Source organism: Amblyomma americanum, chromosome 7 (genome assembly GCF_052857255.1).
Source record: "Amblyomma americanum isolate KBUSLIRL-KWMA chromosome 7, ASM5285725v1, whole genome shotgun sequence".
NCBI lineage: Eukaryota > Metazoa > Arthropoda > Arachnida > Ixodida > Ixodidae > Amblyomma > Amblyomma americanum.
In genome coordinates this window covers 44,399,045-44,419,129 of record NC_135503.1, presented here as the reverse complement: position 1 = coordinate 44,419,129, position 20,085 = coordinate 44,399,045, and the positions used below count along the sequence as shown (strand labels likewise).

Genomic DNA, 20,085 nt, shown 5'->3' with positions numbered 1-20,085 from the left:
CTTCTGTAATATTTTCCTGCCAGGCTTAGATGTTGAGAGCCTGACAATTTGATTTACACGGTGGGCCTCTATTAATTCGTCGATGGTGTTATGGATCCCCAGCTGTAGTAAGCGCTTAGTGGATGTGCATAAAGGGAGTCCCAGCGCCGTCTTAACTGCCTTTCGAATAATAACATCTAGTTGGTCTTTTTCCTTTTTGCTAAGCCGTAAGTACGGGGTGGCGTATGTTAGTTTAGAGAGAATGAAAGCCTGAACTAATCTTAGGGCCTCCTTCTCTCTTAGCCCATTTCTTTTCTTGATTACCCGGCGTAGCATTCTAGAGACTTGTTCGGAATAGGCTTGGAGCTGTCTGATTGTAGTGGTGTTAGTGTTGCCGCTGGGTATGATGGCTCCCAGGATCTTGATCTCTTTCTTGATCGGAATGCTCATACCCTGGACCGTAATGGCGACAGAGGGAGTGGACGGCAAAAGCCCCGTATTCTGCCTCTTGCCACGGTCGATCAGGAGTAACTCTGATTTCTCGGGAGAGCACGTTAACCCATACCTCGCCGCATGCTGGCACACGACATTCGCTGCTTCCTGAAGCCGGCCTTGAATTTCCCCTTCATTACCGCTGCAACACCAGATCGTAATGTCGTCGGCGTATATAGCATGCTCAATGCCTTGGATGCGGTCTAGCTTCTCTGGTAGCCCACGCATGGCCAGGTTGAAGAGAAGCGGAGACAAGACCGCTCCCTGCGGAGCGCCCTTGGAACCTAGATTGAACGGAGAGGAGGTCCGATCACCAATACTTATTGACGCTTTTCTATTGGAGAGAAAGTCCCTCACGTAATTATATGTGCGGTCACCACAGTTGACGCTGTTAAGCTCATCCAGTATTCCCTGGTGGCTGACATTGTCAAATGCCCCTTTTAAATCGAGCGCAAGGATGGCCTTGACCTGACATCTACCGGGGTTGTCCAGAATATCCTCTCTGATACGGAGGAGAATATCCTGTGTAGGCAGCTTTTCTCTAAACCCGTACACCGTGTCAGGGAGGATATCAGTCTTCCTCAGGAGTCGCTTCAGTCGGGCGTTCACGACCCTCTCGAACAGTTTACCCAGACACGACGTCAGGGAGATCGGTCGTAAATGATCAATATCGCATGGCTTATTGGGCTTGGGAATAAATCGCACTAAAGCCAATTTCCAGGAGTCGGGGATCTGGCCCTTGTGCCAGCACTGCGTGTTGAAGTATTTCACTAATTTTCTTAAAGAGATGTCATCCATATTAAAGAGCATCTTGGTGTTTATCTGGTCCGGTCCAGGAGCGGTGTTCTTGCGCATGACGTCAAGCTCCGCCCTCAGTTCCTCAACCGTTACGTCTTGGTCCATCTCTTCATTGGGTGCACCGGTGTACGCAGGGAGAGGGTACGAGGATCCCAGATCGAGGAATTTCCGTGCAAGTTCTGCAATGAGGGCTTCGTTGTCCCCTTTATAGCTGTGCAAGGCGTTACAGAGCGTGTCTGTTTGCTGTTTCCGGTTTGAGTTCGGCTCGATAAGGGATCTGAGGAGTCCCCATGCTTTAGCCGTGCCCATTTTACCGTTGAGCTCATCACACAGCTTGAGCCAGTTTTGGTTAGCGAGGTTATGTGCGTAGTCATCCGCTTCTTTGGTGAGTTCTGCAATCTTGGTCTTCAGCTTGCGATTTAACTTTTGCCTTTTCCACCTCCTTGTCAGAGATCTCCTGGCTTCCCACAGGTGTAACAGGTGCGGGTCAACTGCCGGAGTTTCCTCCGTGGTGTTCACTGTCGCAGAATGCCTGGCGATGGTTTTCATCTGCAGCGCTGTCCATGCCTCAATATCTGTGATATCTTCGTTCGGGAGACGTGCGAGTTCCTCTCTCCACTTGTCCCAGTTCACAATCTTAGCCTTGCCAAATGGTTTCCGACATTTAACTCCCTGAACAGTGCAGGATATGATGAAGTGATCACTGCCCAGGGACTCGCCAGTGTTAGACCAGGTGGACTGCAGGCAGTTTTTCACAAGCGTGAGATCGGGACAGGTGTCTCTGCTGACGCTATTACCCGCTCTAGTGGGATGCAGGGGATCCGTTAATCACTTTAACAGCCCGAAAGGCAGGAGGATCCTTGAGATCGCTAACAGAGAAGGGCCTCCTTACTGGAGGAGTGATGACAGCGACCGATTAACGGCGAGGCAGGGCACTGCTGGCAAAACTTAATAAGATGCCTCACAAAACGGACACAAGAGCAACAAGCGTGCAGCAACTCGAGCTGCAAAGCGTGCGGGACCACCCTTTCCAAGCTCCCTCGCAAAGTCTGAAGACAAGGCGGCAGTTCAGGAATGCCGTCCCAAACGCAGCGTCCACGACAACTCATAGCCCGCTTAGCCCTCGCGCATCGGTTTCACCTGACATCAAGTCTCGTGTCGGGCTGAAACACTGTCACGAACCAAGGGCACGAAAATGAAACCATGCCGTTAGATGCTTCAGAGCTTGAGCCATACTGTACGCGGTGCAGTTGCGCAGTTCAAGCCAAATGTTTCTGCTGTACGCTTTTTCCTCGTCCATGACCTAAGCTAAGCAGTTTACCGATTCTAACTGGTGAGAATTAAGAGCAATCGCTGCGAAACAACCGCAGTAGCGCACACATGTTGCTTCCCTGCGCGTCATGTCTCTTATCGTAGTGATCTAAAACGAGGGGATCGCTGCCAGTCGAGCTCACAGCCACTTGTCAACGCAGTGACGTGCCGCGTGGTACTGCACTTCGGTTTCTGACCATTGAGCCCGCGGCGGCTCTCGATAGCCGTCAGGGCATCCATTTTATGCAAGGTCCAGTATCATCGCAAACAGGCTTCTGCCATGTGCCGAAGGTTACTTTACTTTGCCGTGAGTTTTGATGAACAATAAACTCGTTGCTTCTGAGTTTAAGAGGTTTGAATAGTTCGACTAGTGGAAGTACAGTGTGAAGCGAATTGAATATCAAATACTAATACAATGCTATTCGAAGTGTCGCATATTGGCACACCTTAAAATGATAAAGTTACAAAATCAAGTGATGAAAGACAAGGTAGGGGTTGAGGCATGTATTGATTTGGGTGATCGGTGAAACCAAAAGGCACTTCAAGGAATCCAAAGATTCTGCACAACCCAGTTTTAGAATCACTGACTCGTGGTAATGTAGATAGGCACACCTGCGATGGGGCTCTCATCAGCCGTGAGGAGCCGCTTGGCCCAGACACGCCATCGCAGCAGTGCTTCGAGAAAGCGCCGGTGGCCTAAGCAGGCAGCCATGTACAAGGCCGTCTGGCCCGTGGCATCCTGCGCGTTGATGTCGAAGGCCAACGGGTACTCCCACTTGCCGCTAGGGTCCTCCCACAGCCGCTGCAGGTGTGGGGGGTACGCATGGCCCAGAAGCTGCTCCAGGACAGTCACGTGGCCCCCAAGTGCAGCTGCATGCACGGGCAGCCATCGTTCCACCGTTGGCTCCCGCACAAGCTCGGGAAAGTGCTGAAAGGCGAGATGACCCCAGTGATTTATATATATATATATATATATATATATATATATATATATATATATATATATATATATATATATATATATATATATATATATATATATATATATATATATATATATATATATGTATATATATATATGTATATATATATATATATATATATATATATATATATATATATATATATATATATATATATATATATATATATATATATATATATATATATATATATATATATATATATATATATATATATATATATATATATATATATATATATATATATATATATATATATATATATATATAATATATATATATATATATATAGAGAGAGAGAGAGAGAGAGAGAGAGAGAGAGAGAGAGGGAAGTACACGCTGCGCTTCATTTAAGGAAACATTTTTTTATTTTACTCGACGTTTGGATATATCTTTTTTCCGCAAACAAGGGCGAGGAGATTAGGTGTTGTTAAGATGTACACTCAAGAGGTGCCAATAGCGATTGAAACCTAAGAAAGCATAGGGGAATGTAACTTCTTTACCCTTTTTCTGCGTGTTGCGTTTAGGGTGGGAAAGTAGTTGAGTTATTGTTTAGACGGACGATAATTTTGCAGAAAGCAGAAAGAAAAGACAGCCAGGCTGCGGGTGGGATTTGAACTTGCGACCTCTATAGACCTTTTCAAGACGCTCAAGAAAACAGGTTTTCTGGGTTGTGGGGAGAACACAGAGGAGCTAAATCATCAACTCTTCCCTGTACTATGAGCACAGTCCAGTTCCCAATATGGCGGCGCCCATGGACCTGTTTGTGAGAAGGTCTATATGTCGCATGCAGTGTTCACTCTCTTCCTCCATCTTGAGCATAGAGATGGGCCAGGGCATTTATTGTCATTACATCAAGACTTTATTTCCATGGATTCTTTCTTTCTGCGTAGACGTCATACAGCCAGATGTTAAAATGCTTGCAAACACAGGCAAAAGGCAGTTCATTCCTGACTGCACACTCCAGGAATATGCAGCTCAAGGGAACAATTGAGGACAACTAGGAGTTGGCGTGTATCGACAAGTCAACCAGTTCTAGTCACAAAGAGATCACTCTCGCTGAGAACGGAGCTTTTATAAGCTATGAAAGACTAAGAAAACTAAATACAGGTGTCATCATAATCAGTCAATTTTGCAAGTAAAGAGCGTGCATCAACATCGATTTTGGCACATGGACCTCAGAGGCTATGCTACATGACCACTCACTTCAAAACGGTGGCAACCTGTCCTTTTCAGCAAGTATGTCATGAGTTGGAATCAACTGGCAAAAGGACTTTTAAGTCCAATTTTCTCAGCGATAAATGTGTCTTTTGCTGCTGGACAAACGTCAACAATAGCCAGAAAGAGCCGGAGAATCAATTTTTACTGAGAACAATAATTGGATGATGTTGTCCTCAGTGCCCATTTCAGCAAGCTTACCTCCAGAAGCAGGGGCACAATGTCGGTGCGCCCCCTGTAGCAGGCCACGTACAAAGGTGAGTAGTGGGTGACCGGGTGGGCTCGGCCATCAGCACCATGCTCCAGCAGAAGCCGTGCTACTTCGAGTTGGCCATCCTCGCAAGCCCTGTAGAGTAGTGTGCCACCCCCCGCACCTCCTTCGCTGTTCACCACTGCCTCAGCACGGGGCCCCAATGCAATGAGCAAGGCTTTCGCTTCATCTACGTGGCCCAAGGCACATGCTGCAGCCAGTCGCGTGTAGCTTTCCTGGTGTTTCTGCTCCAATTCCTCTGCAGAGAGGCAAAAGCCGAAAAAATGTTTCCCATCAAAACAATAAATGGGATTTGTCCATGGATTTTGTCTGACATCATGTTTTTAAATGATGCCTGTCTTTTTCGTCTTCAGCTGTTCCCAGCAAAATGAGCAGAATTTCATAGTGGAAGCAATGGTGGCAATGTCTGCATCTAGGGAGGTAGATCATGGAAGCCTTCCTGTGATTAGTACCATCGTATTTCCAGCAACAGATGATGTCAATATTTATTTAGTACAGAACTTGGATTTATATGATTAAGCATCGCTGTAGATGACACAGCATTTTGATTTATTCTGTAGTAAAGCATTAAGTTTCACATTCAAGCATGGTATTAAAAGGAAAGCTGCCACTAAATATCATCTATGTGTGAAACTGTATAATAACTGTACAATAAACTGTATAATAACTGTATATATAACGAGGCAGTAATTTATAGGAATTAAGCATGAATACCTGCCCCCCTGAGTAAAATAGCACTCGATACTTTGATCCATAATAGGCTAGACTTGTCACTAGCTGTACTGCAACAGCTCACCACAGTAGTGGTGAGCTATTTCATGTGTGAAACTGTATGATATTAAAGCAAAAATGATGCTGTAATTTATAGTAATTAAGCATAAATACCTGCACCCTCCCCCCTGAGTAAAATAGCACTTGATACTTTGATCCATAATAGGCTAGGCTTGTCCCTAACTGTATTGCAACAGCTCATCACAGTAGTGGTGAGATATTCTATGTGTGAAACTGTATCATATTAAACCACAAACGAGGCAGTAATTTATAGGAATTAAGCATAAATATCTTCCCCCCTGAGTAAAATAGTCCTTGATACTTTGACCCATAATAGGCTAGGCTTGTCACTAGATGTATTGCAACAGCTCACCACTACTGTGGTAAGCTGTTGCAATACAATGGTCATTCTCCTGGGGCATGCAAACAATTATGCCAGAAAAGAAATTTCTACATCACAAAACATTACAGTAGGCGTTAAAAAAAAAAATGCCTACATTTCTACAAATGCCTATATTACTCCTGGAAAATTCCGGGAGCACACGTATAAAAACAACTGGAAGAATTGCAAAAGATGTGTTATGTCATTAATTTCCAGCTAACATCTTTCTGTTTGCATTAAAGCATATTGTTAGGTAGAAAAAGAGGATGCTAAATTTCTTGGTGGATGCCTAAGAGAGGTTCCATCCAATGATCTTGCCTGCCTTGATTACTCAGTGCCTCAACCAGAGTCATAGTGACAAAAATTGTATTGAAATATGTTTACACAGTGGCTGAGGGAACACAAAATGACAAAAAAAAAACCTGCCAAACCTGAAAAAGATGCCACATTTATGTTTATCGTTTTTCATAAATAATCCCCATCCTATAACTTTGGTCATTTTGCCACGCGCAATTTTATGGTATATTTTAAAGCGGTGCAAACAGCCAATATGGTTGCAAGTTCATTTTTTGTGATAGGCAAGACATTATGTAGTAAACACTGTTCACCACATGAAATTTGCCTCTTCCCTGTAAATAGTTTATGAACGAATACCTTCCCAGTTTCGGCAGCTGAATGGTGGCTGTGATGTAAACTTGGACTTAAAGTCATATGAGGCATAAAAAAACCCTGATGTGATCACTGCTAATTCATGTGTTATCATTCCAGCTCTCTGGGCATGCTGGCAAAAGAGTTGAAGTGAATTAAAATGATGAAGCAGCAATTATATTGTTTTTTTTTATAACTCGAGTCCAAGTTTATGTCACAGCCACCAATTCAGCTGACAAAACCAAACAGCAAGAGAGAAGAAATTCACATATAAATTATTTACCACCTGATGTATACTTATCTTTAAAGCACCATTCCAAAAAAGAAAATATTCATCTAAATATTTGGTGTCAGTACCCGTGTAAGTCATTTTAAAAGTTACATAGTTCAGCAGAAGCTCACCAGTGGCCATCCGGAGCATCTCGGCCACCTGGGAGTGACCAGCAAGCTCTGCAACGTCAGTGGCTGTCTGACCCTGGGCGTCACGCGCCAGCAGATCAGCTCCGGAGTCAAGTAGGAGTCGGACTGTCGACACATGGCCCAGCTCTGCGGCCACGTGTAACGGTGTCTGCAGTAGGAGTGCACACAGTATGCATGAGAAGCAAGGCATATTTCAACTAGACTGCGGTAATAAAAAAGTAAAGATGGGAAGGTAGGAAAGCTACAACTATGCAGTACTCATGCAGGCCTAACAAGAAACCGGGTTTTTGAACGAAAAAAATGGGACACAACCAAACCAAAGAGAAACAATGAGAAAGAAGCACAACCCACAAACAGAACATCTTATAGGCGGCACACAACACACTGCAGATTTGCCACTGCAGGAATGCCTGAGATGAATTCCACTTTGATTGTGCAAAGCTAGTATTTTTTGTTACATCCATTCAAAATTTTTTACGATATAGCTGACAGTGAAAACAGGAGAGGAGGTTCCAGTGGTACCTATTTATGAATGTTAAGCTTGTGTCTGCCATTTAGTTGCCTGTTGCTAACTCGTACATTAGAAGTGACCCACAATGCGGACCTGCAGGAATTTATCCAGAATTCCACTGCTGGTAACAAGGAGGGGGGGAGAATTGGACAATGAAGCAATGGGGATCGTGGGGTGTTTCAATAACCAACCATACAGTCACAAAAGGTGGACAGGATGTAGTGTTTCACCAAAAATTTGGAATGGTAGCAGGTTGCCTCTGGGATGGCTCTGGGGAGTCTCACAGAGGTGTATTGAAGTCAATGACTGACGAAAATCCCACAGCAAAAAAAAAAATTTTTCCACAATGCAGATACCCGCCGCGGTGGCTCAGTGGTTAGGGTGCTTGGCTACTGATCCGGAGTTCCTGGGTTCGAACCGACCACGGCGGCTGCGTTTTTATGGAGGCAGAACGCTAAGGCGCCTATGTGCTGTGTGATGTTAAAGATCCCCAGGTGGTCAAAAGCCCTCCACTACAGCACCTCTTTCTTCCTTTCTTCTTTCACTCCCTCCTTTATCCCTTCCCTTAGGCACGGTTCAGGTGTCCCCCTGATATGTGAGACAGATACCGTGTCATTTCCTTTCCCCCAAAACCAATTATTATTATTATTATTATTATTATTATTATTATTATTATTATTATTATTATTATTATTATTATTATTATTATTATTATTATTATCACAATGCAGACATGTCCCCTCAACCTGTTATTGTGCAGGAACATTCATTCAGCCAGTGCTGTATGAAATAGCTTTACGAGCAGCAATTAATGAAAATATGCAAACTGTACTTGGGACACAACACATATTCAGTGCACATGAGTAGGGAGGACGCTACAACACATAGCGATTTCCTTCAGCAGCGCTACCTATATTAGCCTGTATTAGTGTTGCTTATGCCGGTGTATTGTCTATATTCCCAATTCCGCAGCGAAATGACAGACATAAAGAGGTATGTACAAAGCTCCTGGGTTGGGGGCATGGCCTCTCAACCCTGGCCTCCACCCTCTTGTGAAGGTCAACGTGAGCAACTGAATTCGAACTAGAAGTCCTAACCTACACCGTTAGGTAGAATAAACTTCCCCTCAACCACAAATATGCCCAGTCATTCATAGGTTACTGTGGAAAATTCTGCTTGTTCAATGGCAGTTCAGTGGCAGTGGCAATCATGCAAGACATTATCACTGTGTTAATGATATCAGGAACCAGCTTGCACTGGTCATTTATTCTGCACCGAGGGTAAGCGGCCTGTGCTCACCTTGTGCTGGTCATGAATGCCACAAGCAGCACTTGGATTTGCTGAAAAGAGACAAGTAACAAAGCTACATCATGTTCTATGCACTCAGTACTAAAACGTCAGAGCTAAAGTAAATTGGAGCATGCTTCTCTTTGCTAAATTCTGATGTACAGTCCAAAAGAAGCACAATTACCGCACCTCCTTCGAAGTAATTTTTGCACATCTGAAAGTAAATGTTCACTAAGAAACTAAATGCTGGCAATATCGACCAGCTATCCAGTAAGATATCAGAGAATGAACAGGAGGCTTTTATTTTATAGATACACAAGATGGGATCGACTACTGAGCCACTTGTACCCTGGCTAGGTCGACTGCAGAGCCACAAAGTCCATCTTTGGTGAGCCGTAAAATAAAGCCATTTCATTGCGGATTTTCGAAAGCACTGCGACAGGGGACACAAAGAGAAGGACACGAAGGGCCCCCCCTTCGTCCCCCACCGCGTGTCCCCTGTCGCAGCACTTTCGAAAGTTTTCAAAGATGTACCAACTAGCTCAATTGTCCGTGTTGTTTCACTGCGGGTGAACCAGACAGCTACTTTCACGATACTGACATTGGGCAGCTGTTACTATAAGGTGCTACCTCTCTAAGATATCACTTCTTCGTATGACATTTTAATATCTGTCATGGCAACAGTGTGTCTCACTTTCTTCACACCTACTCTTGTGTCCATGTCTTCATGTCTTTCTAAGCTTCAATAAAACTTTGAAGAAACTAGCCCCTAAACAAGTTCTTTGATCATTTCTCACGCTTGATGCAGGAATTGCATAATTCATCAGAGCAGCTTTACAGGTTTCATAGGTGGCATGTGAACATGGTGCATTGAAGTTGACAGGAAGTACTGCAATCAACTAAATGCAAATGACAGCTGGGTAGTGGCAATACAGATCAGAACAACTAGTTTTCTACAGACTTGCTGCTTCAACATGACATATCTTTTCACTCAGTTTCTCAACTGAAGCTGTAATTAAATTAGATGCAACTATTATCTATATAATATAGCTGTAACTACATTAAATGCAGATATGTGTAAACGACCCACAAGCAACACAAATCCAGTAGCTAATCACAAAGAAACGGGAACTGAACTTAAAAGAGTCCAGGCAACAGCTGTTCGCACGCACTTGCGCAGCACAAGTAGCACCTAGCTTCCTAGCTTTATGAGCTATTTATACAGTAAAATCTCACAAATTAAAAGTACATTACTGAACGAAGTAAACTGACACCCATGTTTTCGCGGAAGCAGGCTTTACAAGAAATATCCGCTGAATCAGGAACCCAAATCAAAAGGCGTTCACAGCGCGTTTTCATTTCTGTTTACTGAGGCTCTTTCAGGTGACTCACCGCCCGACTGCAGTAAAATGCGGGCACATGTCTCATCACTGTTGGTGGCGGCTGCGTGAAGAGCTGTCCTGCCGTGCATATCCGGAGCATCGATGAGCCGGACCTGCATTTGTGGTATGTTATTACACACACATCTGTGTGCTCGAGCTCCAAGAAAAAGAATATACCTGCTCGCCGTTGAGCAAGTCTTCAAGGAGCTCGGCGTTCCCCCAAAGAGCGGCCTGGTGAAGCAGCTCGCCCGGGTATTCTTCACGATCGTCGGCCATGGAGTGGTTTCTTACAGCGGCATGAACATCGGCAAGGAGCAAGAGGCATCCTTCCGCCACCGGAGCGGTCCAGGACCGCGGTCATTGCTTCTCACGATGGGTCAAGACGACATGGCCGAGCACAAAAACGATGCGACCGCTCATGCGGCTTCTTTTGCACCCATGAACACTCTTGTAACTAGACACGGCTCCGACGGTTCCACTACGCTCCGTCCGGTGGTCCGACACACGATAGCATGGAAGCGAAAGCAGCGAAAGGAAAATACGGCAGCGACAGCAATCATGTGGACGGTGGACGTCGATATAGCGCTGAGGAGTTGGAAGGCGGTCGGAGCTGGTGCTATTTTGACGCCACCTAGTTCTCGGCTGCTTCTGGGAGCGCAGGGAGTTTCGTCGTTGCGTCGGCTTGTGCCCTGCCCCCTTCACCTGTGCAAATAATGGGCGAGGTAAAGGAGGGTTACCTTTGTCCGATTTGTGTCGAAGACTTGGGAAACTTTGAGGAGCTGACTGCCCATTTTGAGGCCAACCATGCTGCCGGCGAGCGGGACGTGCTGCACTCTTTGAAGGGCTTCATCGGTATGCATGCTGCACTCATCCGCCCCGCTATTGACAGCGGACTTATAAACTGTGGATGCAGGGCGCGCCAGGAGAAAGATCCTCGCAGACTCTCCGGTCCTTGAGGATGAGCAGGCGCCTGACTGGGGACGCCAGGAAATTGGTGCGTCCATGATCGTGTTGAATTTATCAGAGTAGACCATACTTGTATGCAAGTGCGTGCAGCAACGTTTGATTCTTGTTTTGTAGGCGTTGTGCAGGATCACACAGCCACTGTTCGGATGATTCGCGCCCGTCGCGTGGATCGGTACGTGGGCCAGAGCAACAAGCTGATTATCCGATTGACTAAGCTTGTTGTGGACGCTCCTAGTGACCCAGAAATGCGGAAAGGTGCGTGCGACGGCCAACTTTGTTGTTGTTTTTTTTTTGCGCTGCCTTTTCTTTTTGTAAGTTACGTGCACGGTTTGTTTTGCGCGCATTCGTTCAATTGACCGACGCACCAACTTCCCATGTAAACCATTTTTACTGGCTTTCGCTGCATGACAGCTTAATCCACTCCCGTGCCTCATGTCGCAGAGTGCCAATTCTCTCCCGTGCGCTGGTGCCAAATGTTCGATAGAGCTGCCTTCGAGGTTGTGATGCTTGGTTACAAGAACAGGTCCAGAGATGTATCTGGAGGTGGTTAGTTGCCTCACGCGAATATTTTGTTTAAACATAACAGACAGTATTAAGATGATCAGAATCTTGCAACAAATAGTGGACTGTTTGGTAACAGCAGGAATTGTATCACAAAGTTGTCACTAAACCGTGGGCTTCTAAATTCAGCCACATAGTGACTCATGGAATGACAGCACAAGTGACATGAGGTGGCATGCTCATACTTGGCTGCCTTAGGTTGCGTGAATGTTATGCTATATTCATGGTGCCGCATGTCCTCCTTCTTTTCATTGCATCCAGCTCAATTTCTGTTGAGTATTCCACTAGTGTTGCTGGTGCAGGTGCTGCGCATCATTTCTGTGCACTGTAACCTGGCCATCCAGTGTCCACCGTCTGTTTGAACAAATCCAGCTGTGCCCATTACATGCTGTCAAAGTGACAAGGTGATCTCAGCTGCTGTTGCTGCGGTGCAGCCAAAGATGAGAACACAATGGCACAAATGACAGCTAGCGTTTACACTGCAGTGTCAGCTTTATAGCAGTTACATGTGGATTTGTGGTCGTCATGCAAACATTTAATTCTGTGTACATATTCATGACTGGGTGATTATTTGAAAGTGCAGTGGCTTGTTATTGGGCAGCACAGAGGTAGTGCACTTTGTAAAAAAAAAAACTGTGCAGTTATCGTGCTGCACCGAAACCCCACTTGAATGAGGTGTGCACTGTGCAGCCCGTGAAAGATCTCTGGTGCCCTGGGTGGAAGATGCCGATGTGAAACTGTGCCCAAGCTGTGCCAAGACCTTTGGCATCTCCCGTCGTCGGCATCACTGCCGGCTATGTGGAGGTATAATGTGCCAACTGTGCTCCGAGTTCCTGGACTCTGCAACTGTTCGTAAGTTGCCGACTGTCCTGTTCAACACAATAGTTGCACAGGATGCTTTGTTCAGCCTAAATGATGTTACCAACATTGTAGTGTGTGTCACAACAGAAGACTCCCATAGTCACCCTTTTTCCAGGGGAAACATCATGTATGTTGGCCTCAAAGTGAGTGCTATCATCAGATGATGTAGGTGGAAATAACTGCACGACTTCATCGTGCCAAAAGAGGACAAAAAGTGTGGGACGTTTTCAGAAAGTCAAGAATATGGCTGAGTGCTGATAATTTTTACTTGTACAAAAAAGTAAAGAAACAGTGAAGACGAACAGGTCCTCATCATCATCTGAACTATCCCCACTGCAGGACAAAGGCATCTCATGTGAAAACACACACATATGTGAAAACTTGTGGAGAGTAAGGGTCCTTGAACCATCATATCGTCATCATATGGTTGATGATATATCAACCAATCGTGAATCGTATTTAGACTCAGTACGAGGTCACGAACTTGAATTTTTGCCAGCCTTTCTATTAAAGATCAGGCTCATCACCATTGATACCATATCCATTTAAAATATTGTTTCTGAGAATTCACAGCCTGCTACATATGCCCCCATGTAAAATTGAAGCCCTGAGGGCATATATGCTTTAAATGTACCATGTGTAAGTGTAGCATTGAGGGGCCAAGTTACTCTAATCTAGACTAATTTCCACATGTCAAAAAACAACAAAAGTGTGCACCCATACTTGGGCATATACAAGAGATAAACGGTTCAGAATCGTTCTATTGCCAACTAATGGTAGCGGTACACCGATTGAAATTTTAGGTTGCTTTGTTAGTAATGTTAGGTTTTGCAATAAGTCATCTTTCAGAAGACCTTCTACTCTATGTCGAGAAAAAAGATTCCTTCATTACCGCGAGGTCTTGACATGCTTTTCCCAGCACATTGTGCTGTAAGCTGCAGTGCTGGGTGATGTGGTGGCCCAGTCTCAAGGCTTTTCACTTTGCAAACCACTATATGAGGCACCACAACCCTGCTGTGTGCCGGTGCCTGGCCTGTGCAGTGTGAAGACAGGAAGCCTGTTTGCAGAGCAGCTGGTGGCATCTGCCGGAGGCCCAGCAGCCAACGTCGGGGATGAGCCACTACGCTTGTGCCGGGACTGCCGCGTACTCCTGGACCGCCGGCTGTCGCCGCCTGAGCAGCCACCACCACTGCTGGCACAGTATGAGGTGCTTGGCATGCTTGCTTCAGTACATTAGCATGTAGCATTTGTTAAAATAGGACTTCATAAAGGGGGCTGAAATTTTAATTGGTTGGCAGACCAAGACTTTGCATGTCCGCATACCCCACTGGACACCTCCAGTTGGTGTGAAATTCCTTTCCAAAATTTACAAAAGTTACAGTAAAATCGACTGTGCTCGTACTGCCGCGCATGGCTTAGTCGGTTACATGCTGTTGGCATCTGGTGGCCAAGAAAGCAAATGTCCCCCCATGTCATTTCACCAAGCCCTCAAGGAAACACAGATGCCTCAATACAGATCTCGTGAGGCGATTTTGTTGCTGGGAAGTATGTAGTTTGGACCACCTTGTGCTCCCATCGACTTCCCTTTTGTAGGAGGAGTGTCATCAGGCTTGCTCATGCATGTAGCAGTGGGGAGTTTCACGACTCCAGTGCAGGTTCTGCCATCACAAATGCTTCTATGCGTAGAGAGTCACTCATCTCATTGCATGGGTGTATGGAGACAAAGAGCATTCTATGAGTGCATATTCTATGAAGCGCACTTGTGGAAAATCCAAACAGTAAGCCTTCAAACAGAAAAAACTGTACCAGCTTCGTATCTTTATTTTCAAGAAAGCACGAGATAGAAAACAGGATGCAGATTGTGTGTTGCAGCAGTGTAGGTTTAAAATGATACCATATATTGTATGCATGCATACGTTCAGATTCTTCTTATGGATCCAGCTTCAGGTTGAAATTAATTTGAAGTGGGACAAGCGCGGCTAAATGAAGAAGTTAAATTTGCTGAAAGAATAGAAAGGATGAAAAACAAAAACATGACTTTCGATGTGTGTGAAAGTCATAAGTGGTCAAAAACAGTTTGCAAGAGCCCAAAGTTTTATATGGACTAGCTCGGGCAGTGAAAAAACTTGGCAAGACGAGTTATCTTGAATCCGTCATCTGTGTGGTCAGTTGTATATGTAAGAATACTGACAGAGGGACATGTGGCATTGGTATGGAGTAAAAGATGTATGTATGCATGCAATGCACAATTCAATTTTGGCAACCTTTAATTTCAGTTTTAAGTAAAGCTGAAAATTTCAGGTTTTGCGGGGTGCTTCGTGCTTAGAGTCATGTTAGTGAATCATATTTTGTTTAGCAGTGGTGAACCTGGCACATTAATAAGTGGTGCACATTCTGGAAGGTCTTTTTAATGTTTTCTTCTCTTTTTACTCTTGTATGCTGTTTTCCAGTGGGCTAACTTTATACTTATTAAAAAAAAATTGGGCTCAGAATGTTTTGTCTTATGTAAAAATACTTGAAATGAAAAATGACACATTTTCCTGCCTTAACCGAAGAAGCGAATAAGGAAAGCAGTTCTTATTGGCAATGCCTTGGCTACTATGGACAGAGAATGGAAACATTGCAAATTCACATACTTCAGTTCACTTTGTACAGTATTTAATGCACAAGTTGTGCCTTGTGACTATGGCCTTTTGAAAATCTTGAGTTATCTGAGACAAGGTCATGCAGATATCTAGAGTTTCTGTCACGGAAACATGTGCAAAGCACTTTGCCAATGGACGAAAGCTTTAATGTTTAATTTATTGCAGCGCATGCGGAAGCTGATGGATGAAGCAGAGAAGTTGCTGCCTGGCTATTACCACCTGATTGATGGGATGAGGTGAGCAAGTCCTGCACACGGTGAAAGCTGTGGGAAGTATATGACACCGCAAGTTTTAATTTTTGTATTCTAAGCCACGTGTGTGCAACTAATATTGTTAAAACATTTCGTGCTATGTGGTCATTGCAACTAGAATGGTAGTAACGTAAACAGCTGTTTCTTTTTTTTTACAGGACGGAACGTTTTCCACCAGTGCAATTTAGATTTTTGTCTGCGCAATTCACTGTTCATGTATAGAGGCTCTTTTTTGCTGTGTGTCATGAACAGATGGCATTTTTTTGTAAATAATTTTTATGGAACTTTTGTTTCGTCAGAATCAGAAACTTCTGTTTGCATGCTGGTGACAACAATAATAGATGTTAGTGCTTATATGCCTCCGTGCAAATGGAAGCCTGCAGCATTGTTAATGTCATTCACATTTTTAGACAGTTTATGCTTCCAGGAAACAGCACCTCTTAGTTACTACTCTGCTTTTGAACATGCCTTAACATATGTTTTTGTCGCCACTGAGCTTTTAGCCTTGTAAGGGCTATGGCAGGGTTGACCTAGCCTTGGCCCTGTGCCGACATGTAGCATGACAGTAGCTTGGCAGTCATTGTACGATGGGACATGAGGAATTCTGCCAATTGTACCAAGAAAATTAAAGTATACACCAGTGTCTGTAGACAGTCTTCGATTCTAAGGGCATCATCTTTACAACCTTGCTAGTAGTGTTGCACGAATCATAAGCCGCTGTTTTTAGAACGGGTGCTTTTTGTAGTCTCACTTATGTGTGTTGGAGTATTTTACCCCTGGCTAACACTCTTTGGCTTTAGTTGCAGCACCCCCCCCCCAAAGAAAATCTTTGTCGTCGTCACCCAAAAATGAAATACACTTGGTTCCCTGAGTAGTGCAAGTGCTGAGACCCCATTCTGAGTCCATTTCTTGAGGGTTTATGCTGAGTGCTGTTTGCTAGGTGCCTTTGGCAAGTGACCATTCTGAATGTTGGTGCCAAATGCATGTATTCATGGCTGCCTAGATGGCAGTTCATGCAGTTTTGTCGCTCTGTAGGAGCTAACCTTAGCTTGACAAATAGCTATGGTAGGACAAGTAAAAGAATGAAAAAGAAATTTTTCCAGCTGATACCGCCAGTTATAATGGACTAGCTTAGCATAAGAAATAAATGCTAAGTTGGGGAAGATTAAAAGCATTAAAGTGGCCTGGCCTGTAGACTCGTACATAGTGGCTGAGCATAACAGACAGCTTGCTTGGGTTTATTCAGGGATGGCCGGCAAGGGCTCGAAGAGGAAGCCAAAGCAACAAGAGCACGCCTCTGTCGCATCGCCGAACAGCTAGACTTAGTGAGGTGAGTGCTACATTCATCCCCCGAAGAAGCTGTGCCAACTTTCCGCTTAGGTTTGCTAAAAAAATCGCTTCTCTCTTAATGAAGTTTATCTAGCCAAAATTTTAAAAAGGTGGGTGAGGTGCTTTTGCTACAATTTTTAAACAGTGTACTCCACTCCACTCTGCACCCACTGAAATTAGTACATAACAACCTGTTGTGTATGCAAAACATTGAGCACAAACTTGATGATGTGAACACGGCTGATACGAATTTCAGAGTGGCACGGATCCATGAAATTCCCCGGCTGGAGTGCATTGTGTGCAAGGTGCAGAATTTCAGATGTTCCAAACACTCAACCATGCCACTACGGAGATACGAACGCGCGAGCTATGACCGCACCCTGAAGTGCTCCCATACATCACTGACATCACGATTGCCAGTCGTGCTGTACGCACCATGAGTAATGAATTGTGGCCGCGTGGCCATAAATAAATCCCATCAACTGTAAACAGATGTGCGTGAATGCATTTCCCGTGTTTCTGCATATGGATTTTGTTCGTTTTGAATGATACTATGAATTTTGGATGGAGCAGTATTTTTCGCGACCCTGCTCGATTTATATCATTAAGGATCTACTTAAATAGGATGACCTATCAGCCAGTTGAGTCATGCATGCATGTGCATGTATAAGCAAATAACGCTGCCACATGCAAAGTTAAATATGTCTGCTTTTGTGGAAAAGGACCAAAACATTTCTATTAATGTCATAGCTCACTTAGGAGCTTTGCCTCTTTTACACAAAAACATAGGAAAAGTTGATGATTGCATTTTCTGCAAGTAGCAAGCTAGAGTGGAAAGTACTATTGTCATAAAATTTTGAGAAATGCTTTTTCTTTAATTTTCCAAGTTTTGTGCATGACAATAAAATGTATTGTATTGTACAGTGACCACTTCCCAGCAACGTTCAAATATAGGTCTCTTTTGTATTGTGAGACTAAAGCCATGGGTAAGTAAGGCGTGTGTGTGTGTGTCCAATGTGAAGACGACCTAAAATGAAACTGCTCTGGTATGCAGCAGTACGGAGCGTGGCATTCAAAGTTGTGGCTTTCTTGCCTTACAGCCGGCAGATGGGCTGCGAAGGCACAACTCCACGCCAGCTTCAGTTACGCGGTGCTTTGCGGCTAGCCGCCAGCCACTTCCTACGCCAGGGACTGTTGGGGCTGCCAGGTCTTCCAAAGCCACAACCACAGCCAGAGCAAGGCTGGAGCCCCAGCAGCGTGAAGGCCCCACCAGAAGAGGAAGACCCCTTGGCACAACAGATGGCCATTATTCGTGGCTACATCCAGCAGGCAAAGCAGAGCCAGCGATACGAAGAGCTGGCTTCTCTTGAGGCCAACCTGCTGGAACTCAAGCAAGAGTACTTGCGACGCACCCTTGGTTCCCCAGCAAAATAAAAATGCAAAGTGACTACATAGCATGCTACTTCCTCAACATATACACGAATTATGGGTTTGATCACATATTGGGTAGCACAGTTTCCAAGCCATCTCTGGGAAAGGCTAGTCGCTCCTGAAATGTAGGCCCTTGTTTTGAACTGTCCACTTCAGTCCACACCAATTGGTCAGAGTCCAAAATGTGGTGACAGCTGACCTATCTTTCCCATTAGGCCACCTTGGCTGAAACTGTACTTGCCATAGCATCAGTAATTGTAGTGCAAATAGCAAAACTTGTGGTATAAATACTTACAATATACAGGGTGTCCCAGCTAACTTTAGCCAAAGTTTAAAAATATGCCGCGGCACTCTAAGACCACGCGACCAAATGCATGTTGCTGGATGTTCTATGGAGCAACTCACACAATTTTTTTGTATTGTGCTTAATTGCATAATTATTCGAGAGTAATTAACCACCTTCGCAAGCTATGAAGATAGGCGAATAAATCCAATGAGAAAGTTGTAGACTGGTCCACGAAACGTCCAATTGAACAGTTCGTAACTTTCCATCTGCTGTTATGTATCGGCTTTTTTTCACTCATTGTAGATGCCCGTGAAATACAAAAATTACCACTTGACAAGCCCGTTTGCGCGCCGCGATTGCAGTGCTCTCAAACGTTCCGTGTAGGAACGAACAGATAATTTAGCCCAGTGTGCTGCTGCTTAAAAATGCGACAGGGCTGCGACGCAGGTGCTGGCTGTGCAATTTACGCGAGCACAAGTGATAAGGACTGTCTGCTTGTCGCTATGAAGCGCACATGGGAAGCATACCGCTGGCCTATATCGCATAGCCAGCTGCTGCATCGCTTCCCTGTCACCTTTTACGCGGCAGCACACCGGGCTAAATTGTCTGTTCATTCCTACACCGGACGTTTGAGAGCACTGCAATCGCGGCATGCAAGTGGGCATATCAAGTATTTTTTTTTGTATTTCGCGGGCATATGCAATGAGTAAAAAAAGAAGCCGATACGCAACAGATAAAAGTTAGAAACTGTTCAGTTGGACGTTTCGCGAACTACTCTAGAACTTTCTCATTGGACTTTTTCGCCTATATTCGTTGCTTGCGAAGTTGGTTAATCAATCTCGACTAATATGCAATTAAGCACAATACAAAAAATAGTGTGACTTGCTACATACTATAGCCAGCAGCACGCATTTAGTCGCGTCGTCTCCTCGGCCTCGGCGTATTTTAAAAAAATCCTGGCTAAACTTAGCTGGGACACCCTGTATATTAAAGCGTTCGAAAGCAGAAACGGGCAGCTATGTTTGGTTTAAAGGCGATGGACATGTCTACACAACCAACATGGTTTGAGACAGTAGCGGCAGCACTGGCCATTTCTGGGAGCAAGGAAACCCACACCGTTTAGGCCGTGGCCATTTGGTTGCCTCCATTTAATGGGCACTTCTGGAGGTACTCACACTTATTAGAAATAAATGCCACGTCATCAGCAGCACTGCAGTTCAAATGAGCACCCCTGCGTGAGATGCAATGGTCTGCCACTATGCCATCACTGCTATTTGGTTCAGGCATAGATGAAGATGTTGC

At 44.7% G+C, this 20,085-nt stretch overlaps 2 protein-coding genes across 4 annotated transcripts in view; one reads left to right on the top strand and one right to left on the bottom strand.

Annotated features, from left to right (window-relative positions):
- The window catches only part of Lrrk (Leucine-rich repeat kinase), a 69,650-nt gene extending 58,613 nt beyond the window's left edge, over nucleotides 1–11,037 (bottom strand). For all 3 annotated transcript variants that reach the window (XM_077631977.1, XM_077631978.1, XM_077631979.1), the window contains exons 1-6: nucleotides 10,631–11,037; nucleotides 10,464–10,566; nucleotides 9,084–9,124; nucleotides 7,256–7,421; nucleotides 4,983–5,290; nucleotides 3,193–3,508 (exon numbers count right to left, since the gene is read on the bottom strand). In XM_077631977.1, coding sequence (XP_077488103.1) covers nucleotides 3,193–3,508; nucleotides 4,983–5,290; nucleotides 7,256–7,421; nucleotides 9,084–9,124; nucleotides 10,464–10,566; nucleotides 10,631–10,729 — 1,033 coding nt within the window. In that variant the 5' untranslated portion in view covers nucleotides 10,730–11,037. The remainder of the gene's footprint in view (nucleotides 1–3,192; nucleotides 3,509–4,982; nucleotides 5,291–7,255; nucleotides 7,422–9,083; nucleotides 9,125–10,463; nucleotides 10,567–10,630) is intronic.
- A 22-nt stretch (nucleotides 11,038–11,059) lies between these two features.
- On the top strand, nucleotides 11,060–18,518 carry Rbsn-5 (Rabenosyn-5). Its single transcript, XM_077631981.1, has 8 exons — nucleotides 11,060–11,305; nucleotides 11,367–11,447; nucleotides 11,534–11,674; nucleotides 12,671–12,832; nucleotides 13,909–14,048; nucleotides 15,652–15,722; nucleotides 16,984–17,067; nucleotides 18,167–18,518. The coding sequence occupies exons 1-8, from the start codon at nucleotides 11,167–11,169 to the stop codon at nucleotides 18,498–18,500; spliced, it is 1,152 nt and encodes a 383-aa protein (XP_077488107.1). The 5' UTR covers nucleotides 11,060–11,166; the 3' UTR covers nucleotides 18,501–18,518.
- Nucleotides 18,519–20,085: the final 1,567 nt, after the last annotated feature.

Coding starts and splice junctions, on each gene's coding strand:
- Rbsn-5 (XM_077631981.1), top strand. CDS start 11,167: ATGGGCGAGGTAAAGGAGGGTTACCTTTGTCCGATTTGTGTCGAAGAC. Junction 11,675..12,670: donor TGACCCAGAAATGCGGAAAG/GTGCGTGCGACG, acceptor TGCACTGTGCAG/CCCGTGAAAGATCTCTGGTG. Junction 17,068..18,166: donor GAACAGCTAGACTTAGTGAG/GTGAGTGCTACA, acceptor CTTGCCTTACAG/CCGGCAGATGGGCTGCGAAG.